At 40.6% G+C, this 27,595-nt stretch overlaps 1 protein-coding gene and 1 non-coding gene across 4 annotated transcripts in view; both read left to right on the top strand.

Moving 5' to 3' along the window:
- Positions 1 to 27,595, top strand: part of lrp1ab (low density lipoprotein receptor-related protein 1Ab) — a 120,604-nt gene that overhangs the window by 42,574 nt on the left and 50,435 nt on the right. For all 3 annotated transcript variants that reach the window (XM_046869194.1, XM_046869193.1, XM_046869195.1), the window contains exons 4-21: positions 6,495 to 6,614; positions 7,076 to 7,204; positions 7,370 to 7,624; positions 14,195 to 14,357; positions 15,631 to 15,853; positions 17,143 to 17,332; positions 17,591 to 17,734; positions 18,188 to 18,424; positions 18,564 to 18,744; positions 20,572 to 20,794; positions 20,934 to 21,123; positions 22,079 to 22,207; positions 22,718 to 22,858; positions 24,316 to 24,441; positions 24,566 to 24,682; positions 25,122 to 25,202; positions 25,586 to 25,753; positions 27,366 to 27,548. In XM_046869194.1, coding sequence (XP_046725150.1) covers positions 6,495 to 6,614; positions 7,076 to 7,204; positions 7,370 to 7,624; positions 14,195 to 14,357; positions 15,631 to 15,853; positions 17,143 to 17,332; positions 17,591 to 17,734; positions 18,188 to 18,424; positions 18,564 to 18,744; positions 20,572 to 20,794; positions 20,934 to 21,123; positions 22,079 to 22,207; positions 22,718 to 22,858; positions 24,316 to 24,441; positions 24,566 to 24,682; positions 25,122 to 25,202; positions 25,586 to 25,753; positions 27,366 to 27,548 — 3,000 coding nt within the window. The remainder of the gene's footprint in view (positions 1 to 6,494; positions 6,615 to 7,075; positions 7,205 to 7,369; positions 7,625 to 14,194; positions 14,358 to 15,630; positions 15,854 to 17,142; positions 17,333 to 17,590; positions 17,735 to 18,187; positions 18,425 to 18,563; positions 18,745 to 20,571; positions 20,795 to 20,933; positions 21,124 to 22,078; positions 22,208 to 22,717; positions 22,859 to 24,315; positions 24,442 to 24,565; positions 24,683 to 25,121; positions 25,203 to 25,585; positions 25,754 to 27,365; positions 27,549 to 27,595) is intronic.
- trnae-cuc lies at positions 23,551 to 23,622 on the top strand. The gene has a single exon. It is a non-coding gene; the product is annotated as a tRNA-Glu (tRNA).

The raw sequence follows: 27,595 nt of genomic DNA, 5'->3' as shown, positions 1-27,595 counted from the left end.
TTAAAAACAGCAAGCAAATTCTCTGCAACTTGTAAACATTCATTACAATCCCAAACAGGTTCCACTTTTTTTTTTTTTTTTTTTAAACCTATGTAAAACTAACAGCAGCATTAACATTTTAATCTGTTAATGTAAATATCAGACAAATCTATCCATTTTGCTTATTACCGTAAAAACATGTAACAGCTTGCAAGGGTTGACAAGGACAGACTTTTCTTTTCAGGCTCTGCTGTTTAACTGATAAACAAACAACAGGAGCAAATGAAAATCTATCAACATGAATATCATTCAATCAGAGAATTGTTTTGTATTCTAAAAACATTCATCAGTTAAAACTAACTTTTTATACCCAACAATAATCCTTTATCGTGCTGTTTAATTATTTATCATGCTGTTATAAATGAAATAAATAAATGAACAAAAAATGAGTAAATCTCTATGTGCTGGAGGAAACGTGTGGAAAAAAAACAGTATTATTTGCGGAAATAAAAAAAAAAATGCATTCATTTGCAAACAGAAGTATCATAATTAGTTGAATAAAGTCGACCTGTGTTTATTTAAATGTTTCTGAATACCTGGGATGTCCCAGCTTTCATCATAGAACATAGCTAACATTACAAAGAGTTATCAAAACAAGTTCAGGTCAAAAGTCTGGATTGGTTTGAATCAGAGGTTGTTTATGTGTATATTAATATTGTGCAAGCATGTGTTTCCTGGTTTAATCAGACCAGAAGTGAACTTTATAACTGGTGTAGTATCATGTGGTCTCTTGGTTGCTTCTCTGTCCAACACCTTCTTTACCATGAAGTCATGAAATTCAAATTTTCGTTATACACAAACCTGTTTGTTTGTTACTTTTCCTGACTTTGTCCTTGATTGTGTTTGCGAGAACTTTTGGGAATTGGTGATGCTGTTTGTTTAAGTGTGGTCTCGAATGAGCGCTTACAAGAACAGGAGTATTTGTATTGAGATCATACAAATTATACTCACCTGCAGTTAATCTATAAATGACTTCTCTTGGCTTTGGAATGGTTTCACAGCAAGGGGATTGGCAAATACTATACTTTGACCTTCTAGCAAATTATATGATTATTTGTGAACAAATTTGTTTTTTTTGGTCCCACTTTGTATTATGGACTATTAAATGTAGATTCATTACTAGTGGGGTCGTGAATACTTGGTTCAGGTCCACTTTGGTCCCCACTAAGATGGCTATGGATTGGATTTAAAAGCTCTAAATGTTACCAAAGCCCTGCTTTTGGTAGGGGGTGTGGGGGGGTTTGTATCGGCATTGCAACAGGCGAACAAATAAAACTAAATAAGCACAAAATTCACTATAGCTGCCTAACAGGGTTAGCAAGTGGCTGCCTATCAGGACCCCAAGACTTTTGTCCCAAGACTTCTGTCAATCGATATTTGTGAAGCATTTTTACAGACCTTCTACGGTCCAAGATAAATAATGTCATGCTAGGTTTTCTCGCTGCGTATGTATTGTGTGCTATTACGCTTTTTAAGACACTGCCCAAGGCTGTACGATTTACTCGAGCGTCTCTCCAGGACGTTAAAATAGATCGCGTCACGCGTGCGTGTATGTACATGCTGGATGGTTTTGTATGCGTGGGAATAGCTGCTGGTGGTATTTGTTTGCTCACGTTTAGCATGCTTTCACCGAGCCGAAATGGCACACAAATAAAGGCAAATATGCGCCGCTACGCTACGGCAGAGTGATTAGCGCTCTTAAACGAAGCTCGATAGCAATACGGAGTTCTCCTAATTTATCCGAGAACAGCTCACAGCTCTGGCGACAGGATATCAATCTGGCAACGGCTCGTGCAATCTGTACGATAGTAAAGCCCAATATTTGTACAGCAGTGATGGATGAGCTTGCTTATGCTTGGTGCGTTTCCCCCCCACCCCCTCACCCCGTTCTCTCTGAGAGCAGGAATAATGGCACGTTTATTGATTTGGCAACAGTCTCTGGAACAGGCTTGGTACTTGTTAGAGATTGTTGTCATTCTTACCCGTTTCTGCGTTCATAATGTCTTGCAAAAGTATTCACCCCCTCAGTCATGTCCTAGTGTTACATTAGCACAGATTTTATTGGCATGCTCTATAATGAATCTGCACAAAATATCAACACATTGAAATGGAAGAAAAATCGGATACACAAAAACAACTTAACGTGCTTGCATTTGTATTCACCCCACGTCACTGCTCCTCAAATCGGTTACTACCAGAAGTCACTTAATTAGTTGAATACAATTAAGCTGTATGTAATTATTGTCATGTGACCTGATCATAAGCGCATCTGCTCTAGAGAGACTTTAGACATGGTCTTGTGCAGTAATCAGGGTGCCTGAAGGCCATTAAAGGGGCCGTCTGAATCTTAATCATTTTCAGTGCACCGGAACGTTCTAATATCTCACACACACACACACACACACACACACACACAGAAATAATATACAAATAAACATTTTCGAATAGCAGTTCCCCAACACATCATCATGCATGATCTTTGACTTTAGTTACAATAATAAAAATATGACAATGCATCTAAGGACAAATTATGATATACAGAATCACCTCACATATCTTTTGGTCCGTGTCATTAGTTTTTTCTGGGGATTTTTTTTGGGTCGTTGTACCAATGTCAAGATTTGGAACAAAAAAGCCGATCTATTGTATTGTGTAGCATCTATGGGCATCAGGTGATAAAAGAGCTAACGACACGGACAGAGTAATTGTCTGAAGGTAAACTTTAATTTCTGTACTTCCAGTAAAAAATTAACGAATCACTCTTTTACACTACTCGTTCTTATGAGTCATGTTAAAGACTCGTTCGAAATGAACAAAATCGTTCATGAATGACCATCAAGTCTACAACTGTAAGTAGCTTGCTGTCATGTTAGTAGCTCTCAAACAATTGCTTTAGGAAATTTCACCAAAAAAAAATACAATTGCTAGCTAGCCTACTATCCTGCTTGAGGTACATCTCTTTTATAAAACACATGTTCAAATAAGCACTTATATGACTTATATGTTAAAACATTTGTGGCTTTGATACATTTGCAATTCTTTCATCTGGGAAATAAGGAAGTTAAAAGTTAGCTATATCACCAAAAAATGAACCATCAGCATTTCGGGGCCCTTTAAGGGTATATTAACATTTCTGCTAAATGGGGAACTAAACTAAATGGGCTAACTGTTACTTGGTTTCAGTAGGTTTTCCATTTTTCTTCTTAATTGCGTAATTCGCCAATTTTCCTTCAGAGCACTGTTCAATCCTTTTGTTATGAACATGTCTTACGTGGAGACTGATTACTCACTGATTACTTAATGCAGGATACCGTATGTATTTATTTTGAGAGCTGCGAGTCTACTACCGCCTTCCACACACACACCTGTACACATCCTAATAGTTTTTCTTTTCACTCTCTTTTGGAGCAATGCACACAAATACACACTGCATGCACAGGCATGCCAAGAGAAATGTCAGCTATGAGAAATGTCAAAATTGTAGTATACACACTCGCTGTTGACTAGCGCTGAGAAAAAAAAGGGCTTCCCGTGCTCCTCGTATGAGCAGACTGATTGCAGATTTAAGTGTTCAATGCAAGGCTAAAAGAGCTTGTCACGATTCAGGTGCTAATTTTAAGCAATTAGCCCGCGGAGTCACCCGGAGTAGCAATGGATGTACGAAGCGTTTTTTGAAGACCTCCGTTAATCACTTTTGATCTTCGCCATCATCCACCTCTTTGGTGTTATCCTCTGAGGAAAAAAAAAAAGTCGTTGGCTGCATTTCATAGATGCACTTTCCGCTATTTAGATCTGTCCTGAAATAACCTTGCTAGCTACATCTTATTATTCTTCTATTTCCTGAGATTAGGTTATAGGTATTAATCAATAGAATTGATGTGTTAAAAAAAGATTAATCCCCCATTGATTATAGCCTTTCAGGGGGTCACAAAGGTGCTGATGTGCCAGAATTGGATTTGAGCGTTTTTTTTCTCTCCATAATGCGAAAAAAAAAATTTACCACAGAGAAACACTAATGGAGGAATCCTGAACCTTAAAACCTGGAAGACCGAGTGCTTCATGGTAAATGTGTTTAGCAACCTCCCTCCTGAATGGTTGACAGCTGTGCGAGCCTGTCCGGTGCTCCTTAGTTGTGTACAATTGACACGTCACGCTTTTTATAGCATGTGTGTTAGGTGGAGAGGGGTGGGTGGTGTGTGTGTGGATTCCAGGATGAGAAGGAAAACACATGGGACAGGATAAGATTTGGACCACAGGGGGGGAAACTGGAATCGATTCGCTACAGGCTGTAGTGTTTGGCTACATATTCTCCTCGCTTCACACACGCAACAACAAAAGAGCTTTTGTAGCTCTAAGGCCTTTGTATGATGAGGACCCCTATTGTCCCAGTGTGTGGGTGTAAGTGTGAGATGAAGTAAGACACTTAAGGTCCCCCCAGGTCTACAAGCTCTAATTGATTTATTGCTGATACTCTTGCATATACTTTGGATAGTAGCACATGGCTGCGGTTGTTCTAGCCTTCCTCAGATATACTGTAACAACTAAGAATAATTTTGTGCTTAAGTCTCAGTTCATGAACAGAACAGTACATTCAGTATGATATAAAAGGACTTCAGGTTTAAAACTATAATAAAGTACTCAGATGCTTCTAAGTTTACACAATGCCATTTTTGGACTATATAGTATACAATTAAAGAAGGGAAGCAACAGAAACTCATGGGTTTTCTTTCTGAATCCAGTCATTCATAAGGTGTTTGTCATTTGAGAGAGTTTTTACTCTTTCTTGCTTATTAGCGCTATACATTTGAAATATATATATTTCTGTAAATCTGTTTTTTAAGTCAAATCAAGAAGCTTTTTCAGTTTTTGTAGCAACGTCCATTACAAATCGAATTTAACTGGAAACTGCTATGTCTATCTGTCCCCCTGTCCCCCCCACTGTTTTATTAGCAACATGAGTACTCTTGCAGATTAATGCAGTCAGACATTTTTGTTATTGCCAGATTGGTTAGTTTAAAAAATACTAGTCTATAGATTTTATTTTCCAAAATGGTGCGAAAAACAACACCAAAAAACATCCACTGGTTACAAGTTGTGTGGAAACATCTTGTTAATAAGCAGATGTCTGAGGAGAATTGGACATACTGCCAGTTTGTTACTTAAAGTAATTGGTTACTTTATTTATTTTAGATTTTTGGATATTTGTGTATAGGAAGCTAGCTAAAATCATTAATTTATCATATCTGTTTTCACACACTTAACTAGCAAACTAGCTATGTTTATGATTCTAACAAAATAGCTGACTAACTATCTCCCTCTCTCTCTTTCTCTCTCTCTCGCTCTCTCTTGCATTGTGAAAGTGTGTCATGGGTGGTCAGGACAGAAATATTGAAAAGCATTTGGTTCAGGGTTCTGAATGAACTAGCAATCAAGCTGTATTCCTACATTCAGCTAGCAAACTAGCTGTATTTGTGCACCTATATAGCAAACTAGCTTTGGTCCTGCGCTCCCTTCTCTATCTGTGTCTCTCTTTTCTTCTCTCTCTCTGTCTGTCTCTCGCTGTGGGAGTTTTGTGGGTGGTCGGATTAGAAATATTTGAAAGCATTCGGTTCTGAATTGGTTCCAGTGTTGTAGGTGTAATACATACAGGATTAAAGATAAACCTGGGTTTGTTTGATATGGGCACCCGATAAAATCTTTAATTCCCCAGTTTACATGTTCACCTCAAAGGGTGGAATCGACGATAGCCCATATTTTTTAAAGCATCTTGTATTCGACCTGCCAATACGAGATCCTCTTCACAGGACCCTGTCTATTAGCAAGTCCGAGCTGATTTAGTAAATTAATAATTCTATTGTTAACTGTGGAACTTGTTTCTTGCTGAGATAAATGTAAGTTGCTTAAGATATAGCTGGCTGCTAAATTAACTAAATGTAACCAAGTTTTATTTGAGAGAAAATGGGGGGAAATGTACTTTGGACAAAAAAAAATTACTGCTTCCAAGTAAAATTTAGTTCGTAATTACTTAGAAAATAGAAATAAATGAAATGGAAACTAAAAATATATAAAAATGTAAACTGTCTTATTTGAAGGTCATATTTTGAAGCCTATTTCGTAGGTTTTTGAAATGCAAGTTGTGTTGTTTTTTTTCTGAAAAGTTACTTATTACATAATTGATTTTATTTTATTTAACACAGACCAATAAGGACAAAAAATGTATTCCACAGTAGTCAGAATCAGAATTCATAATAATTTAGAAAGCAGGCAATTTTACAAAAATTGTTTAGGATGATGCTGATAATACATGATTAAAATGGATTGTGTCATAATTTAATCACAATATATCAATAATAATTGTATAGAATTAATATAATGTTTACATGATCTTTCTATGGAAATGTCCTTCTGGTGCAGGATGATTTTTATAGCATTCTTTCTTCTGTTTTATGATACAGAGTTTGTGGATAACTGCACCACCATGGGCTGTCAGGACAGCTGCTCGGTCACCCCCTCTGGACCCAAGTGTTACTGCGGGAACGGCTTTGAAGTCGGAGAGGATGGCAAAATGTGCAGAGGTGCGCAGGTTTCCAGATGTGCACCTAACCACTTACTTCACTGACTTAACCAATAAAATTCCACAGACATTTTATTATTTAATATTAGTTTGCTTAATATTTTGCCATTTCTTTTTTAAATGGCTATGCCCACTTGTGTTTTTATGTTTGTTAGTTTTTTTGTTTGCTTTTTTACTATAAAGGAATAGAAAAACCAAAACGCTTCGTGCTTGTTCTAACTTCTTTTTTTTGGTTTTAAATAAAACTTATCAAAAATATTCTCATTTTTACGTCAGAATTATTTTGGCAATGCAGTCTCACTTCCCCTTATGTGTCTGCACGATAAATTTGTTTTTTCCCCAATGTTTTTTTTTTTTTTTTTTTTTTTAAACCTCATAGCCCCAGCAGTGTTGTCTACACTGATATATCATGTTTGTACACTGCAATGCACGCTCTGTAACTCAGTTTATTCTCTGTGACAGATTTTAACGAGTGTGCAGTCTACGGCACGTGCAGTCAGACTTGCACTAACACAGAAGGCTCCTACACCTGCAGCTGCGTAGAGGGCTACCTGCCTCAACCGGACAACCGCTCTTGCAAAGCCAAGAATGGTACATGCGCAGAAAGCTGGATATAAAAACACGCCTTCTTTCAGTGTTATTTTATCAACCTATGATCACTGATAGCATTACTTAGCACTGTATAATTACATTGATTAAAAAGACTCGGCTCGGACCTTGAACATGGTTATCCAATTGCACGTTCTTGAATTCCAGATCCTGTGGATCGTCCACCGTACCTCCTCATCGCCAACTCGCAGAACATCCAGGCCACCTCTCTGAACGGCGCCAACCCCATCTCTGTAAGCACGCGCAAGACCACCGCTATGGACTTCATCTATGCTGAGGAAACCGTATGCTGGATCCACGTGGGTGATGCGCCAAGTGCCACCATGCTCAAGTGTGCCAAGTTCCCTAATGCCAAGGGGTTCACTGAAGAGAGAACAATTAACATCTCGTTGAGCCTGCATCGTAAGTGTGTTCCACTGATCACTTAAGAAACTGTTTGTCAGCTTTAGACACATATCAAATACCCAATTGCCATGATTGGCCACTCTTTGCCAATCCTATGGGTTCCCCCCGAGGTGAATAGATGTATTTCTACTAACAGAGCTGCTTTGAATGCCAGAAAACATGCAGCTAAGATGTTAATAGGGAGGTTGTAGCTCAGTGGTTATGGCGTTGGTCATGAGTTCAAATCACAGACACACCAGGTTGCCACTCCTGGGCCTTTTGATCAAGGCCCTTAACTCCATAGCTGCTCAGTTAATATAAGTCACTCTTGATAAGGGCGTCGGCCAAATGCCATAGATGTTAAGTTCATTTTTTTGAAAGCTCCACCCCCAAGATCTAGACTGTTTTTAATATGACATTCAAGAGTTTCAATTACATCAAGCTCTTCAGAATGGAAGTCAGTTACTGAAATCCAAAAGGGATTTCTTAGCCAGTTAATACACTTGTGCTGATTATATAAACCATAAGTAAACGCCTGTGCTAATGAAAGCTACGCCCCCCCAGGATCTAGCTAGTTGATATACTTGTACTAATTATCAAGACCTTGAGTAAATGCCAGTATGAATGAAAGCTCCTTCCTCAGGATCTAGTCAGTTAATACACTTGTGCCAATTGTTAAAGCCTTGAGTTTAAGCCTTAAACAATTATTTTTCATCATGTTCTGCACATTTTCCATGTTTTCTCTACAAGCAAGAAATTCCAAATAGTGACAACTGCACCTTTAAGACTTCATTAATAACACGCTACACGCATTATACAGAATCAAACTAAAAAGTTGTATCTGTTTCATTTTAAAGAAGTCTACTTTTAACGTGACTGTAATGAGGACACAAGTTTAAGAGCTTTCCTTTCTGACACCAGCCCCAAGTTAAATAGCCCTAAGACAGCAGATTCCCTGATTCCACCACCATACTGTATATAAACAGTATCAGATGCTATGTGTTGATAAAGTTGGTCTGTAAGAGTCATAAAACGCTTCCTAGGCTGATTTCTAAAACCCAATCATTTTATGTAGAAGGTAATTAGGTCCCTTTTTGGACACAGTTTTTTCTTTTTTATACTGGAAACACAGTCGATCCCCATTAAGATTGAAATGCCCCTCAAGCAGGAAGCCTCCTGCTTCATCTGCTCTTTAGATGACAGACAAACTTGTAGAGGGAAAAAATGCTCAGCCAAGCAGGTCTGTTCTCTATAGAGTGAAAGAAATAAAAAGTCACATGCTGACATGGTACTAAATCATAGTGGCCAGCATGCTGCATTCTGCTGCTGTTGCGTCTTCGGTGTGTTTCCAGAAGCAACACGCCCACATAATCATGTATTTTCTCTCCGAACCAACGTGCGGGTGAAAGTTTCATTCTGAGGAGCTACATTACTACAACTTTACTGCGCATCTGTTCTGAACCGGAGGCCAATACATATTGAATGCAGTTGAACCCTGACCAATGCAGCAAAGATGAATTACAGAATGCAGAACTGACTGCTAAGCACTGTTTTCAGTGACCATGGTCTTTGTTCATGTCTGATGGTGAAGGAATAGAGCATCTATAACTGGAGGCATTTCTGGATCTTCGCCTTCGATCCACAGATGGCAAGTGCTAAGAAATGCACAGAGCGAGAGACCAGAAATTCATGCAGGGATAATCTACAAGCACATTCATCCTTAGTCCCTAAATACTGCATTTAGAGCATTCCTATCATCATGCCTGGCTTCCATCAGCTCACGTTCAGCACTGTAGATCTTCCACATGTTTGGAACCTGTTCAGTCCTGGCTCTGTTGCAGTAAGGTTGTTTCTAGGTTCCCAAGAACCAGATAAGCAACTGTCTAGTGTCAGCCATTTTGAACTAATGTCTAACCATTAATGATTTCTTCACAGCAATAACTAACAAACAACACTTTGAAGCAGTTCTGTTTCATTTCGTACTGGCAGACCGTGTTACGATTTTCGAACAATGCCAGTGAGTCTGAACAGATGAAACATCTGGTTTGAACTTGAAGCAACAAGTAAACTGTTGAAGTCTTTACACAGTCTGTTCTCGTTGTCGATTTCTTCCACCCCCAACCCCCAAACAGATCTTGTCTTCTATGAAAGTTTCTGAAAACATTGAACTCTCCCCTTTCTTGATAAGCCACTCATATGTCTTCAGTGGATTTTGCAGAAGCTGTAATGGTCGTGTTTAAAAAAAAAAATAATAATAATTTAGAGCCTGTGAACTACAGCAGGAGTCTGTGAACTACCGCAGGTTTACGCCATTGATTGGTTCTACAGTATTTTACGTGTTTTTTCCTGGATTTGATTCGTGAAGATCCAATTTTTTTAGGGTAGGGACTTTCAGAAGGCTCTTGAAGGACCACCTGAAAAAAAATTAGGCTTTTTTTTTTTTTAATAAAGATATTTTTTTTTAAAAAGAAGCATTTTTTTTCATAATGTACCAGAGCTTGCGTAATTTGTTTGATTGGGCCAGCATTCTCATAGCACGTCTTCGTGACTCCCAAGCTTCGCAGCTCTTCAGCTGTCTGCCACATCACACAAGAATGCAGATCAACAAGAAAAGACAACGTCTTGCTCCGGGTTTTTTTTTGGAACATCTTCAAGGTCCAGCTAGGCTTGGCTACACTCGCTTTAAACCCCAAGCTACAGATCCACTGACGGTCCTCAGATGTGTTTCTGGAGCAGATTTGAGAGGTTTTGATGTTCCACTCTGCTTTAGAGGACACCTTTCTCTCTCTCTGGAGGCATGCGAAAGGCAGATGTGAGGGCTTTGGGCAAATTGATTTGTTTTAATGAACACACTGTGGTGTGACTTTGGAAAATCTACTCGCACTGTGGTGGCTCATTCTTGAACCAGATGTTGCAGATTATCACGGTATGCCAGGCATACCATAATGCATGATTCAGACGGTAGATATGGAAAGTATTTTGTATTTAAATGTTTTTTTTTTTTGTTATTTAGCACCACATGCTGTGAAAACATCCACTTTATGAGAGTGTAATTGTGAGATGAATTGTCTATTTGTGTGTCAGATGTTTTGTTATACTAGAAGAATTCCAGACATGCACTTTCCCTTCGGCTCTTAACTGGGGCCATAAATCTCCAACCTCAGTTCCTCAGTTTACATTCAGGGAAATGTTATTAAAATGAGGTCCTCCATGAACTCGGGTTGCAAAAGAGATCTTGAATAAGTGTCAAGGGGTCAGTTACCTGGGAAACGACAAAACGGGTAGCGTAGAATCATTGCATAGATCATTGTCCTGAGGCCCATAATGGAAAGGTAGTTTCGTTTGCTGGAGATCTCCAGTTTTACACGGAGGAGGGGATTTATAATGGTTGCATGCTGAGCAGATGAGCGGTCCAGATGTGCCCTTATGACCAGGGTCATCTGTGAAAATAAACAGGAGTAGGCCAACAGGCACGAACTAGAGTTTATCCGTTTAGCCTTTTCAAGGGAACACATTGCATTAGGACAGATTGATGTGTTGTAAGAACCACTGGTCGTCTTAGTCATGTCTAATTGCCATGTCCTGCCCTTTTAATATGGAGGCCTCGTTGTCCGCGATTGTAGAACACGTCTCCTCGTGGCTTTCACTTCCCTTTTGGCATTGGTGAAAGTTCGCAAGCTGCTGGGTGCATTTAGCTATTCATCGCATGATTCATGTTTCTGTTTACCGGAATGCATCTGGCACTTTGTCTAGCAAGCCCAGCTGTTCAAGAAAGCCCATGCATATACTTCAACAATGAAGCCCCCTGTTGGATTCTTGCCTCACCCTCCGGGATAGCAGGCTGCGATCGGTTTCATACAGGGAGGACTAGAAGAATCAGAACGCGCTGTCTGTTTTTGAAAATTGCATCGAATACCTAGTGCGCTGGATATCGATTTATTCATTCAGGACACATGAGCTGCATTTCGTATTCCTCCGTTTTCTCGGAGAGCATCGCGAAAAGTTGACTCGTCTTTTTCCGAAAAACACTTGTCATCAGCGCCGTGTGCGTGAGAATGATCATTGTTTTTTAGGTAGCCCCATGTGAACCATAACCTATAAGCAGTTGCCAGGTTTCTAGGCTGAGTCTAGTGTCCGTTATCTGATGCGTCTGTTTGTGTCTGAGAATCTGTTTAAGTGGTGTGGGATTAAAAAGAACCGTTCATTCATGGAGCAGTGGGCAGAGTGTCTCTGGCCGCACACACTTGAGTCTTTATTTCCCTTTGTGTGGCTCATGTCCTCACTGCTACCCCCGCCATCCCCTCTGTGTTATTGATACCATTTATCTTTCAAGAACCTTTTCCTACTGCTTCTTTCGACGCTCCGGTTACACGCCTGCAGTGACACTTGGCTGGCTTCGGAACGGTTGAATGGTAATTTGGAAATTACAAGTTCATCATTACAAGACGCAAGACATTCACTGACCGTTTTGAGCACGTCTTTGGCCAGTGCTCCCTCCTCAGAGGCCTCCACTCCCTTCACCAGCCTTGTGCTTTTCCTGTTAATCTGTGAGTGATCACAGATGTTATTGCAGAACTTGCTGTTTCACAACAGCTCCCCAATCTTTCACGGTGTGCAGCAAAAGGGCCAGGATTTCATGAAAATGTGTGTAGGCTTGTCCGTTCTCTGAGAAAGTCAGGACATTTTAGCATTGAGACCTCATGAGGTCAGCGTTACTAATTACTGGGCAGCTTTTCTTGCAGAGTAAAGAACCGAGACGTTTTCCCTGTAGCAGTGATGGAGTGGAACATGAAGAGAATACTTTAGTAAAGACACAGGAGATGGTTGTGGGTATCTCTTAATAAGTCTGGGGTTTGCTGGAATGAAATAGTTTGCGGATAAATCGGCGAGTTGAAAGTAACTTTGAGAAAGTGTTTTTTGTTTGTTTTTTTGCATGGTTAGTGGTGTGTTGCAGACGGTTCCTCTCAAACTGCTTACTCAAGATTTTTTATGGGGGGGGGGGACTCACATTAGCTGTTCAAAGGAAGGTTACACCAAACATTCCCACCTTTTGGTTCTTCTGTTCGCAAATCTAACTTTTATTACTACCAGACGCAAACATATTTTGATACAGTGAACTGTAGACATTGCTTTCCCATCGCTCTTCACTTTAAGGTTGTTTGCTTATACCTCTACCTCTACCTGGGCCTTCCAACAAATTACTTCTCAACCCATTTTCTAAAAAGTTCCGGAAAGAAAACAACAGCTAAAACACCTTATAAAGTAATTAATTAAGGCCTGTGGTGCCATACTGTTTTTTAATCCACTTAGCAGATTTTGCTTGAAGGGAGGGTAGGCGTGTATTCATGCTTTCCCTTTGCAACACACTTGGTGGTCTTCTGTCTTGTCCATGCATAGAATTTCTTTGTTTTTACATATTAAGCAATACCCAATAGCAAGTCCATATAACGTAGGCAAAGGCAGTGTAAGACCTCTGGAGAATTGTGGTTTGGCAGTGTTGATATGAAGTTTGCAAGTAAACAAGCATGTATGCATCACTTCTTTGCAGACTTGTGTTGAGTAATGTGAGGGGAAGAGCGTATCAAGTCTCTTTTCCAAAGGACCCAAAGTGGCGGCCATTAAAACAGCAGGCAGCTTGGACCGCACTGGGGCCAGCCCCGCACAGCTGGGATCTGGAAGGACCCCCACAGAAAGACCTTGATTGTCCCTGTGACAGAGTCGCAAAGAGAAATGCACACTGCGGACTTTATTGGCGTTTCAGGGCACTTCCCAGAACTGAGGGTGCCTTTTATAGCTAGCATGCTTTGGTCTTTTGGTCTTTGTTGATAATTTTTTTTGGCTCAAATATGAGGGTCCTGTTAAGACTAATCTGATCTGGTCTTGTTAATATTTTTGACTCTGCTGCTATTCTATTTGTGAGTATGAATCTGACTGCCACGTATAGAGTGAATAATGGTCTTGTGACAATGAGTCAGTATTTGGCACATGCTCTCAGTGACTCTAGCTCGCAAAAACACACAAGGACATGCATGCATACTCGGTAATTAACAAAATGAGCTTGGAGAAAAGAACGAACTGCGGCTTCATTGCTTTGTAGTAGGATAATTACTGTAACTCTGCTCTTTTGTCTGAATGGAGATGAAACGAAAACAGGGAAATCTGTCGTAAGCTCTGTGCGTAGATGTTCATGCATCGGTGTTAAGGGTAAATGGTTGCTTCCCTCTGGCCATGGGCCTTTGCTACTAGTACCCCACAGCATACATTTCTCATTGCATCTCAGATATCAGCACACTCATGGAATGATCTGCTAGTACGGCGATGAGAATGCATATCTATCATATGGAATGAACCAGCAGGTTATTTTTTGAGGATCATACCATTTCTTCTACCACTCTATTGGTTTTATCCAGTGGAAGAGCTTTCCCTTTCTTAAGGTTTTTATACTCATGTCGTCTCAGGAAGTTTTTTTTATTGGCACCTGGTTTGCTCCTTAGGCAATCCAGATTTTCTGACCACGTTTACTGTAACTGCTATATGAATAAAATGTATTTGCTGAACCGGTGCCATTTTTTTCCCTTCTTTTCCTAGATGTGGACCAGATGGCCATCGACTGGCTGACGGGAAACTTCTACTTTGTAGACGATGTAGACGAACGCATCTTCGTGTGCACCAAAGATGGTGCCACCTGCGTCATTTTGCTGGACCTCGAGCTTTATAATCCCAAAGGCATTGTGCTGGACCCAACCATGGGGTAAGTTTTACCCATGTTTGTAAGTTTTGGCGTTATTTGGCGATTTTTTTTTTTTTTTTTGGGTCTATTAAACCTGGTTTGTCCCCATCCAGGGCTCATGCACTCACTTGTGTGGGTTGCATTCATGCTGGACATGCATGTCTGGTTGTATAATTGCTGTTGAGAAATTGATGACATCATGACTTCCTTTTTATTTAGTATCACTTCCCTTTTATACGTCTATCTGACATACAAAAATATTGGCAGCAATAACGTGGAAAGGTTTCGATGTCCGGTTTTAACTCTGTGACGGAGATTGACGGTTCCGAAGGCCAAATTAGAGAGAGATTATTTTTGGTGCTCTTTTAGGTGTGTGAAAGATTTGCTATGTACAATTGTTATCCCAAAAAGCTGCAGTTTGAAGTAGATTCAAAGTTATTAGGATAAAAGAGAAATGATCCCGACAGCCAGTGAGAATGATAAAGGTTGAACAGCACATCCTTAAGGAATTTTTTCCATAATTTTCTTTGTGCGCCAATTCGTTAGATAATAAATTCGCTTGGTGTTTCAACTAATAAATCCATTTTGGTGTTTAATCCATAGTAGGTTATAGTCTAAACAGCTATGCAATGCTTTGGTTTTACCAAAGGGTTTGATATTTGGTTTATCAGGAAAGCCTTTACCCCATAATCAACACAATGTGATTAGTTCCAATCCCAATAATGTCTTATAAAAAAATGGCCTGTTTGTCTGTGGATGGAATGGACAGAATTACTTTTCCTCTTATGTCAACCAGAGACACTTCAGGCAGTTGATAGTGTTTGTGAGCTTGTGTATGTAGAAGAGAGGAAATAAAAAAAAAATATGAAGCATGAGCAGTAGGACAAAAATGTTGATTGCTTCATGAGTTTTGAACAAAGTATTTGCTTGATTTTACCATCCCCAGGTGGTACTTTTAGTGTGACAGGGGGAGAACTGGTTACTGGACAGGAACTGGAAAATTTCTGAATTGTGTGGAACCCATCACGCTCACCATGTTTGTGTCACCTGAAATCAGAACATTATTTGGTTCTTGAGTATAGGGTCTGTTTGACATTTTCCAATAAACCTATTAAACAGGACCAAAACAAGAGCATGTGCCCCAATGATGTGGGTTTGATGCATTAGTGCTTAACAGTAGTCCAATGTTTTTGTTTAGTCTGCTCTACAAATTCCATAATTAGTGCATAGTAATTCTATCAGTGTATGGGGGGACCTGAGGTTTCTTTTCTTCTTTTCCATTCTCCGTCTGCAGGAAGATGTTCTTCACGGACTACGGGCAGATCCCGAAAGTGGAGCGCTGTGACATGGATGGGCAGAACCGCACCAAGCTGGTGGACAGCAAGATCGTCTTCCCACACGGCATCACGCTGGACCTGGTCAACAGGCTGGTATACTGGGCCGACGCTTACCTGGACTACATCGAAGTGGTGGATTATGAGGGCAAAAACCGACACACCATCATCCAGGGCCTGCTGGTGAGAAGAGAATTGGGGGTTCTGCTTTCTTATAGTCACACAGAGATGATCACACTCGCATGATAATTAATACTAAACCAGACGCTTTTTTGTTTAAAAAATAAACACAGCATGTTTTGTCTATTCCTATATTCAGCTAGGTGTATATAAACATGCCTAATCATAGTTTGGACACATTATCCAATGCCAGGTCTGTATTAGTGACCGCCCACAGTATCTACAGTGCCGTGAACCCTTGCACTTTCTTCCCATTACCTAAATGTTCTTATCCATAATGACTCACATTATCTAATTTATACAACTGAGCATTTAAAGGTTATGGGCCTTGCACCAGGGCAATACAGTGGCACCTTGGTGGTGCTGGCATTTGAACTCACGACCTTCTGATCAGAAGTTCAATGCCTTAACCACTGAGCTACCACTTCCCAAAGAATTTATAGACATCTGCACAGGATGAAAGTGAACATTCCCAGCAGGCGCCTTCAGCAGTCCTTGTGCATTGCATTAAATCCTAGAATTATAGCCAAATTGTCATGTGACACACTGCTGTTTTTTTTTTTTTTTTTTTAAATTGTGCAATCAGATAAACCACGCATAATGTTGCTCCGAATAAAAAAATTTCATTTTGCGTACTTTTGCAAGAACACGTCAACCGAAATGTTCTGGTAAAAAGTTGCTGCGGTGGCTTATGACAACAAACCTGCTGAATAAGCTTTGAATCATGCAGCCTGCTAATCCTGGTTACTTCGTCTGTTGCGGTTTGGGGTTTTATGTCTCTCATGCCTGATCAGATTTACTGTGTCGGTGACTCATAGCCGCAAATTCCTCCCACTTTAATAGTTTTCAGAGATGCGAAAAAAGAGATCGAGCTCATATTTTAACTGAATATTTGCCAAAAAATTAACAAAACAACCTGCTTTTAGAGTTTTAAAACATGCCGAGTTAGTTTGTTTCTTTTTTTCGTTGTATGGAAAACATTTATATTTGATCTTTTCAAAGAGCAGGTGTCCTGACAGAATTATTCCTGAAATGTTGCCGGTGCCAAGTGTTGCATAATGTGTATATAAAAAAAAAAAAAGTGTCAAAAGCAATAACAATTTATTTTAAAAGGTGTTGCCAGTGATTTTCAAATGAGTACGTAAGCCAAAAACCATGATTGCTCTAATCTATAATCTTAAAAACTGGACAGACCAAACCACAACCTGGTTCAGGGGCATTTACATTTGTTTCTTTAATTCAGAGAAAGTCTGCGAAAGTGTATTTGTTCACCGGTTGTCTTGTCCCATCAGATTGAACACTTGTACAGTCTGACCGTGTTCGAGAACTACTTGTACGCTACCAACTCGGACAATGGGAACATACAGCCCAAGACCAGCGTCATCCGCGTCAACCGCTTCAACAGCTCTGACTTCCAGGTGGTGACGCGGGTGGATAAAGGTGGAGCTCTGCATGTGTACCACCAGAGACGCCAGCCTGCAGGTAGGGCACCTTCCTCATATAAGCAGGTCAAGGCTTTACTTTCAGTCGCCTGGATTTCCAGAGTAATTAAGCTGCGGCTTAGACTAAATTACACTCAAGTGTTCCCTTAAGTGTCAGCCCCCCTCCCCCCTCAGTGTTAGCACTGTGTTTAAGTAAAATAGATGTTCATTGTACTTTCGGGAAAGCTGAAGAGGTTGCATGTTTGACCAACGAGCACGACTTTGCAGTTTAAAATGCTTTTCTGTGTTCCCACCACAGGGCGAAGTCATGCCTGCGCTCCTGATCAGTTTGGCAAACCAGGAGGCTGCTCCGATATCTGCCTGCTAGCCAACAGCCACAAAATCCGCACCTGCCGCTGCCGCTCAGGGTTCAGCCTGGGCAGCGATGGCAAGTCCTGCAAAAGTGAGTGCAACCTTCTTTCCTCCTCATGATGTGATGATAACCAGCTGAATATTGCTCGAACCTGATTGGTTGGAAGCTTTAATTAGGGTATCAGTACTATAGTAACAGAGCGTAATGGTGTGGAAGGAGTCTCCATTTTCAGTTATTGTTTCGGGCTTTAGTTTCCTTCCTTCTGTTGCTCAGTTTCTTTTAACTGGATTACCTCAGTAATAATGACTTCTAAAGATAAATAATAAATATTTGAAGTCTTGCATTTATTTAAGGTTGCATTAAATAAGACTAATTTGTATCCTGTTGTTTTTTTTTTTTTAGAAGCACCACCAAACCATAGCACTGTTAGGAAAAATGGCTTATACCAAATTTCAGCCTTTTGCAGCAGATTGGTGTGCCTCAGGATTTCGTGCTGTGTTTATGCATTATTCGAGTAACCACTCTATCTTTCTACATTCTCAGAACCAGAGCACGAGCTCTTCCTGGTGTACGGTAAAGGTCGTCCCGGGGTAATCAGAGGCATGGACTTGCATGCACGCGTGTATGACGAGCACATCATTCCCATTGAGAACCTGAACAACCCAAGGGCCTTGGACTTCCATGCCGAAACAGAGTTTATCTACTTCAGCGACGCCACCACGTACACCATCGGCCGGCAGAAGATCGACGGCACAGAGAGAGACATCATTGTAAAGAGCGGTAAGATTTTTCTTTCCCTCTGACTGTACAATATGACCACCTATAATAATGGGCTAGTTTCAGCTTCAATTCGGGAAAATAATTTCAGTATCAGTAATGGCAAAGGTATTCAGTTACTCCAACATTCAACTCTCTGCAGGAATCCACACTGTCGAGGGCATAGCTGTGGACTGGATGGGACAGAACCTGTACTGGACAGATGATGGACCAGAAAAGACCATCAGTGTTGCCAAGCTAGAGAAAGCTTCCCAGACTCGTAAGACGCTCCTCGAGGGCAAGATGACCCACCCCCGTGCTATAGTGGTGGACCCTGCACACGGGTAAGAGCGAGTTATAATACAGGTAGCCCCCGACTTACGAAATAGATAGGGACCGGAAAAGTGTTTTTCTTCTCCCTGTCTTTGTGGCATCAAATCTGAATAGTGCGTGCAAATTTTCAAAGATTTCCTGACTATATTTTGATTTTATTTGTTTTTTTTGGGTGGCCGTGTTCGTATCGCCAAAAATTCGTAAGTCAGGCATTCGTAGGTCGGGGCTGACTGAACTTGCTTTACATCATATTTACATGCAGCTGCTTATTTAATAAATCACAGTGTGGTAGCTCAGTGGGTGAGATTCTGATCCGAAGGTCGTGAATTCAAATCCCAGCACCGCCCAGCTGCCACTGCTGGGAAAAAATAAGATAATTGCAAGTCTGGATAAGGGCGTCTGCCAAAATGATATAAATGTATGAAATATATAATACAAAAAAGACAGCTTTTTTCCATTGAACCAGAACATACTTTAAGCACTGAGCAGGCCATTGTTGTAGATGTTGAAGTGTCTGTGGTGAGTAGGAGGTAGAAAAAATCCATAGTCCATAACAACACTGTGATGATGCACATTCCTAGCTGCTTCTTTTGTACAGGTAAGTATGAGTAGTAAATATTGCACTTATCAGTTATGGCAACATTTCCAATGCATTTCCAGGTTCAGTGGGTTTTCCTGAATGAAGCCACATTGCTAATGTGCTTAATAAAGGTGCAACTGTGCATTATATTAACACTATTTAAAGACATATCAAATGCATTCTTAAAATACACTCTGGACTGAAATAACTGCTGCTGGAGCTGGCAGTTTGGAGTAAGGTTGCAAAATTCTAGGAATTTTCAAGACTGGAAGCTTTTCATGGAAATAAACAGAATTAAAAAAAAAAAAAAACTAGCTTAGCCTATAAAAGGAAACTTATATGTAGGCAATGTTGCAGGTTATTCTTGATTATAAACCAGATTTAATGCAATTTTAGTTAAATTTCTATCCTGCACATTCAACAATCACATGCGCACAGCACACTTACCGCAGGGCAACTGAGGCCACGCCCCCTACATGCACTGTACATTCCTCCATAACAATTATATCATTTCCTGAATCCTGCATACAAAATAATGTCAAGAAATGTCCATCTTGGAAAGTATTCAGGAAAATTACATAAACTAGTTATACATTTGCTTGTATAACTATTGCTGTGTGTTAGCTATTGTGCAACAAAATTTTACTTACAATGCTAACAATGCTACTAGTCAAAAATTTACTTTTTAGAAAATCTGTATTAGTTTGCATGCATGTTAGTTTATGACCAAACCCCACAAAATGTTTGTACACAGTTTTCTATTTATATACATTTATAAATTTCCCCAAATTTACAATTAAAATAATAAATTTCTGGTAAGTTTCCAACTTTTTCCAAAATTTCCCACATCAATTTTCCACCCCATTGCAAGCCTAGTTTGGACGCTCCAAAAGAGGACATGACTTCTTATACAGTGCATCCGGAAAGTTTTCACAGCGCTTCACTTTGAGAATTTGGGAGGAGTTCAAATGTAACTGCAGGTTCAGTTGTAAGTTGTTTTAGGATAAAAGCTGCAGCCAAATGAGCAAATGGAAACCTCTGTAGTATTGGAGGTAGAATTAATTTTGTTTGACTTTTCCATACTAGCAAAAGATGTTTCACTTGAAAGTGTATTCATCCAGTCGTCTTGCACAACCCCTCTAACGTGTAAAGCAAATTTCTAAACAAATGGAACCCCTCATTTGCAATACAGTAATAGTTTTATGTGAAATGAACTCATGTCTAGAGCAGTAATACAGACCTATATGTAATGTTTCAGTATGATGTACTGGAGCGACTGGCAGGAAGACTCGAGGGACGCCAATCGCGGCAGCATAAGGAAGGCGTGGATGGACGGCTCCAACTCCGGCATCCTCATCACCTCCAAAAACATGCTGTGGCCCAACGGCCTGAGTCTGGACATCGAGCAGGGGGTGCTGTACTGGGTGGATGCCTACTACGACCGCATTGAGATGGTGCTGCTCAACACCACTGAGCGCAGGGTGAGAAAACGCTTCGGTAGTGCTGGCGGTTGTCCGTTAGAGCTACTAGTGAATGGACTTAATGATTTAGCCTTTCAAATATTTTATTGTTAGTGATTAAAAAAGAAAACCTCTTGTGTGTGTCCTGCCGATTGGTTAGACGGTGTACGAGGGGCAGGAGCTAAATCACCCATTCGGCCTGTGCCACTATAAGAACTTTCTGTTTTGGAACGAGTACCGCATCGGAGGCATTTACAAGCTGGACGTGGTGACCAAGAAGGTGACCCTGCTGAGAAGCGAGCGGCCACCCATCTACGAGATCCGTACCTACGACGCCCAGCAGCAACAAAGTACTGAACTCTTTTTGCAGAAAAGGAGTAGCTGTTTAATTAGATAGATGGGTTTTAGAAAATTATCATCTTGGGTGATTTAAGTGTCTTAAAGTTGCATGGATACATTTCTGAAAGTATGTTCCAAAGAGGCCTATATTATAATTTTACATGGTATTCTTGATTCTGATTGTTCAAAAGAGCTGTAATTCCAATACCAGCCTTATGTCGATTTCTGGTGTGTGTACTGTTGCCATCTCTGGTTAATTGACTCATTCAAATGTCATCCATTTTTCAGTTTTCTCAGAGATTTGACTGAAATGCTGTTTATCTCAAGGCAGGGCAGAGGTGGATTAGTGGTTAATGCTCTGGGTTACAGACTGTTTATTGCTACTATAATATATTTGTTAAAATTCTTAAAATTGTACAAACATTACTCCAGACAATGTGATAGAAATCTTTGCAAATGTATTTAAAAGAAAAAAAAAGACATGTACATAAGTATTCCCAGCCTTTGTTCAATACTTTGTTGAAGTACCTTTGGCACTAAATTTTAGCCTCAGCCAGTCTTTTTTGAGTTTGATACTACAAGTTTGGCAAAACTCTTTTTGAGCTGTTTCTTCCATTCTTCTTTGCAGAACCTCTCAAGGATGCACCTGAGCTTAATTTTGAGTTTTATTGCGAAGGCTGTGAAAACTTATGTACATGTGAATTTTATATTATTTTAAACAAACCTCTTTCGTGTTGTCTTTATGGGGTGGTGTTTGTGGAAATTTGAGGGAAAAAATGAATTGAATTGATTTTGGAATAAGGCTGTATTAGAACAAAGTGTGGAAAAACTGAAGCTCTGTGAATACTTTCTGGATGCATTGTATATCACGTGTAATTATGTAAATTGTTTTAACATTGGGATATTAATTCTCTTGTCCTCGATTGACCTGTTGTGTCTTTTGTTGTGTGCATTTTTTTTTTCTAGCTCCAGGCCATAATCCATGCAGAGCCAATAATGGTGGCTGTAGCAGTCTGTGCTTGCTTACGCCAGTAGGTCCTACGTGTGCTTGCGCAGATGACCAAATTTTAGACCTCGACAACAAGACCTGTAAAGGTATGAGTTCTTAGACACAGTTTGTTTTGTAGTGCAATGGTTTTTAAAGTAGGCTCTGGGGATTCCCAGAGGGTCAAGCTGTCTGCAGATTTCACATTATGCAACCCACATTATTAGGGGTCCATGTTACATGTTCCAAGATCCATGTTCACACAAAAGAGGATCTGTGGAATTTTGATTTCTGGTTATGAAAAGTTAGAGATCCATTACTCTAGTTAAGAGTGAGAAGGGGAAATTTTAGGTTCGAGGCACCAACATTCAGCTAATCAATGCAATAATGAGGCATATCTACTTTTTATTAATTCATTAACCCTCCATTCTTGCTCAAGCATTCAGGTTATTTATTCTAGACAGCACAAATGTACACATGTATACATTGTACAAACTGTGTGTTTTTGCGTTGCCTTTAAATCTGTCCTGTATGTATTCTCATTTTCCTAATGAACTCGTATTCGCTTTAATAGCTGTCGGTTGTGTTTAAAACCTCATGCTGCAATGCTGTCTTCACAGCCAATCCGTCCTACATCCCGCCGCCTCAGTGCCAGCCTGGTGAGTTCGCCTGCAAGAACAACCGTTGCATCCAGGAACGCTGGAAGTGTGACGGAGACAACGACTGCTTGGACAAAAGCGACGAGGCTCCTGATCTCTGCTGTGAGTCTTCTCTTGCTTATTTCAGCCATACAACTAAGCAGCTATGGAGTTAAGGGTGCTTGCTCAGGGGCCCTATGAGTGGCAGCATGGTGCAGCTGGGATTTAAAATCACGACCTTCAGATCTAAAGTCCAGTACCCTAATCATTAAGTTCAACGCCCAATAACCACCCTGTCTTTTAGCCTTCAGTGAAACACTTCTCTTTTTATGGGACAGTCCGTTTCATGATGACCCCTCCATCATCCACAGTGCAATAAAGTTCAATAACTGGTTTAATGGACATGTAAATCCTATGCTGTAGTCTTCACGGTCACCAGATCTTATCGCCTACTGTCTATGATCATGAGTACACCAAATGGTTGAATTAATTTTTTTGGAAAAAGAAATTAGTTTCAGAGACATGCCACATTAAAGCATGTGACCCATACTGACCCAAACCATGTTGTGTTGGTGGTTTCATCTATATGTCACCAATTTGCTGATATTTCCACTGAGGTAATGTCTCTGCAAAGGTCCATGTTGAAAAGGTGCTGGTGATTTTTTCACATGAATTAACCCAATTTTTTTTTTTTTACTCTAAAACAGTCCACAGTTCTACTATAACACAGGTAGTCCCCAAGTTACGATAGAGATGCGTTAAAAACAAATGACAGTACATGATTTAGCAAATCAGAGCAATTAACACTACAAGGTTCCCTGGTGGTCTAGTGGTGAGGATGCAGCGCTCTCACCGCTGCGGCCCGGGTTCGATCCCCGGTCAGGGAACCAACCCCAGCCATTAGGGTTGCACAAGTCTTAGTGCAGGTCCCAAGCCCGGATAAATGGGGAGGGTTGTGTTAGGAAGGGCATCCAGCGTAAAAACATGTGCCAAATCAAACATGCGGATGGTCTGTTGTGGCAACCCCTAATGGGAGAATCCGAAAGAAAGTTTTAGAGCAATTAACATTATCACAATGTATAAACTTTACAGAATATATGTACAGTATGTAGCAACAGGCGAGTGAATGGCGGAGCCGGACGCCCTCTGTTTCTGTGTCCGGTGAAGCAGATGGCAAGCAGAAAGACAACAGATAAAAATTGGGCTTTGAAACACCAAAAACACAGGAAAAAACCTGAGCTCTAACAACTGAACTCTGTCGACCGCTGGCGAGAGTAAGACATCTCACAAGGCAGAAGATGTGCACGTCCTGGCACCGTCCCAACGTATCATACGGAAATTAAAATGGCGCTTTATTTATTTTATTTTTTTACACTATATTTTCATATTGCTTTCTTTCTTCATTGCAACATTTGAAACATTGTAAATTAATCCATCATAACTATGGGACTCCCTGTAATATAATCCATCAAATAACTTCAGGTCACTATGATTATACAAAGACAAAATAAGTCTTTTCAGGTGTTTGGATTTCCAGCACCAGTAGGTTACACAATATATCTTGTTCCTCCTTCTGTCAGACCAGCACACTTGTCCTGCTGATCGCTTCAAGTGCCAGAACAACCGCTGCATCCCCATGCGCTGGCTCTGCGACGGAGATAACGACTGCGGCAACAACGAGGACGAGTCGAACACCACCTGCTCAGGTACGAGACGCACAGTCAGTATGGAATAACGGACTTCCAGGTATCACCTATTGGGGAACGGTATCATAGAAGTCGGCTCCATGTTCTGAATTGAGACGTGTGTGTGTGTGTGTTTCTGTGCCAGCTCGTACGTGTCCTCCTAACCAGCACCCGTGTGCCAGCGGCCGGTGTATTCCTAAAACCTGGACGTGTGACCTGGACGATGACTGTGGGGATCGCTCGGATGAACCAGCTTCCTGCGGTTAGCATTGACATTGTATTTTTTTTCTCCATGCATGGAATTCTATAGAACTGGACAGTGAGGATTTCTTCCCACATCAAAATGACTTGCTGTTGCTCAGAGAAGCAGAAGCCTCTTGAATGAGTGTAGAAGAGTCCCATGTAGTTTTTAAATCTCTCATTATAGTCGAACCCTCATTGCAAAGAAGGAAAGCTTGTTAGAAGATGATATATGAATAAGTAATGATTCAGAAGATAATCATTATTGCAAAGCTTCCCTGATGGAAAAATCAGCGCTGCTTACTTTCTATTAATGGGCTCCTTACTGTTCATAGTGAGCGTTACAGCTTCAGGCTGCGTGTTGTCAAGGCTGTGTATTCTCATACTTTCGCTCATACGTATTCTCTCTTTATTATTTTTTTAAATCACACCCACCCCTCTCTCTCTCTCCGGGACTGCAGCCTATCCAACTTGTTTCCCACAAACGCAGTTCACGTGTGCCAACGGGCGCTGCATCAACGTCAACTGGCGATGTGATAATGGTGAGTGAACCTTTCGACCTTATTGTTCATTCCACATTTAGGGCTGCATCATAGCACTTGTGTTTACTCCATGCAGTTTTATTGCAATCGGAAATTTTTTCTTTCCCCTTTCCTTCCTCTTTCTTTCTTCTGGAGACGTCACTGCCAGTAACTGTAATAAGAATTTCACCCTTTAAACTCGATTAGCCATTAACAAGCAGCCCATGCTGTTACTAGTCACTACTACTTATCATTAACTAGTAACCATTTGCCTCAACAGCTTTATTATTATTAGGTTGTAACAGTTTTTTTTTCTCTATTTTTTTGAGCTCTATTGAAAATATTACAGTTTGCCACGTCACATTTCTAGCAGTGTAAAAGGAGTGTGTTGTGTGTGTGTGTAGATAATGACTGTGGAGACAACAGTGATGAAGCAGGCTGCAGTCACTCGTGCTCGAGCGTGCAGTTCAAATGCAACAGCGGCCGCTGCATCCCAGAGTACTGGACCTGCGACGGAGACAACGACTGCGGGGACAACAGCGACGAGAAGAGCGCCAACTGCACCAACCAGGGTGAGCGTGCCCTCCTTCGACACCCTCCTCCCGTTCTGCAAAAAAACACGCACAAAAAAACCCCATCTGGCTTCTCTGCAGTTTTGTCATGCCAGAACATCTGGAGCAGTTACAGAGTCACTGTGGAAACGGTTTAATCGTGGAATCTGATTTCACTTCCTGAATCCATGTCTGGTCCCAGACTTCACTTCCTGGGGGAGAGTATTTTAAGAATGCTGGCCTGTCAGCACTGAAATAGTGCTTCCTGTGTAACACTGTCTGAAGATCGCTACTCCACACTTGAGCTAGCAAAGCGGTTAGTGAAGATGTACACTACCGTGAGGAGTTCCTACCTATGATCTGGAATGAAAAGAATGCATTTTTTCTCAGCAGGACTTTTCTCAGCATACAACAGATACCTTTTTAGAAAAGTGCAATTTGACCTTCCACAAAATGTCTTTGTGTCCTGCACACACTGGATCTGAGAAAACTATCAAAATGGTTTAATACCAGTAGGGTTGAAAATTGCGAATAAAAAGCGATGTATGAACCAGCTCATTAAAGGGGAAAGGACATACTATGGGAAAGATTCAATTTTTTTTCTTTGTACCAGCTTCATCAAGAACTTTGGCTTTGGTTCTGTGATCCAGTAGATGCTGGGGAAGCAATTCTTAAGTTTTCTTGTTGGAGGCTTTTCTACTGTTCTATAAAGTGCTTTAAATTCAGCACTGTCTGTCTGTCTGTCTGTCTGTCTGTCTGTCTGTCTGTCTGTCTGTCTGTCTGTCTGTCTGTCTGTCTGTCTATCTATCTATCCATCCATCTATTTATCTGTCTGTCTATTTGTCGATATCTATCTATCTATCTATCTATCTATCTATCTATCTATCTATCTATCTATCTATCTATCTATCTATCTATCTATCTATCTATCTATCTATTTCTTTCTCTCTCTATTTCTCTATCTTTTTGTCTGTCTGTTTGTCTGTATCTGTCTGTCTATTCGTCCATCTCTCTCTCTCTCTCTCTCTCTCTCTCTCCTTCTCCAAAAAAAAAATAGCAGTTGCAGGACATTTCCAAGTTGCAAGAACAGAACTACTCTTGACTCTATCTTATACCACACACCCCCAAGGAACATAAACTATATATTTATAAAGCCATTAAACTCTATAGGTCGTAGTTTTGCAAAACTTTTTCTTCTGTAACAAGCTGTGAAGCTGACATATAGCTGACTGTAGAAACCCAGATTTGGCTGTTGCAAAATCGATTTGATTCTTTTTATTATCTTAGTTGTTGACTCGCATTTATTTAGGATTTCACAACCGTGCTGCTCTCCGTCTACGCACGGGAAGCGTCTGTCGAAAATGAGAACGGGAATGCGTCTATTGCACAAGTCCAGATGTGCAGTATGATCAACACGCACACATTTCTAAACACACTTGGCTGCCAAACCTGCGGTTGTGTTGATTCAGGTGTATTATTATAACATTTTCGGTATCTCCTCCTTTGGTAACTTTAATTGTCTATAATTTTTTCCCCACTCTAATTGATAACCCTATCCTATTTGAGGTGGCGTAATGACTGTGTGACTGCAGTGATTAAGTTATTAAAATGTCTTCCTTGTTTGACTTCGCAGCCACAAGGCCCCCTGGAGGCTGCCACTCGGACGAGTTTCAGTGCCGCCTGGATGGCCTGTGTATCCCCATGCGCTGGCGCTGCGATGGAGAAAACGACTGCATAGACGACACCGATGAGAAGCACTGCGAGGGCGTTACGCACACGTGCAACCCGTCCGCGCAGTTCGCCTGCAGGGATTCAGGTTAATGACTAAAATTTGTATTTCTTAAATAAATCTGTCTATCCATT

The sequence above is a fragment of the Silurus meridionalis genome, chromosome 16 (genome assembly GCF_014805685.1).
Source record: "Silurus meridionalis isolate SWU-2019-XX chromosome 16, ASM1480568v1, whole genome shotgun sequence".
Classification (NCBI taxonomy): domain Eukaryota; kingdom Metazoa; phylum Chordata; class Actinopteri; order Siluriformes; family Siluridae; genus Silurus; species Silurus meridionalis.
The sequence above is the reverse complement of the archived record's forward strand: the minus strand, read 5'-3'. Positions and strand labels throughout refer to the sequence as shown.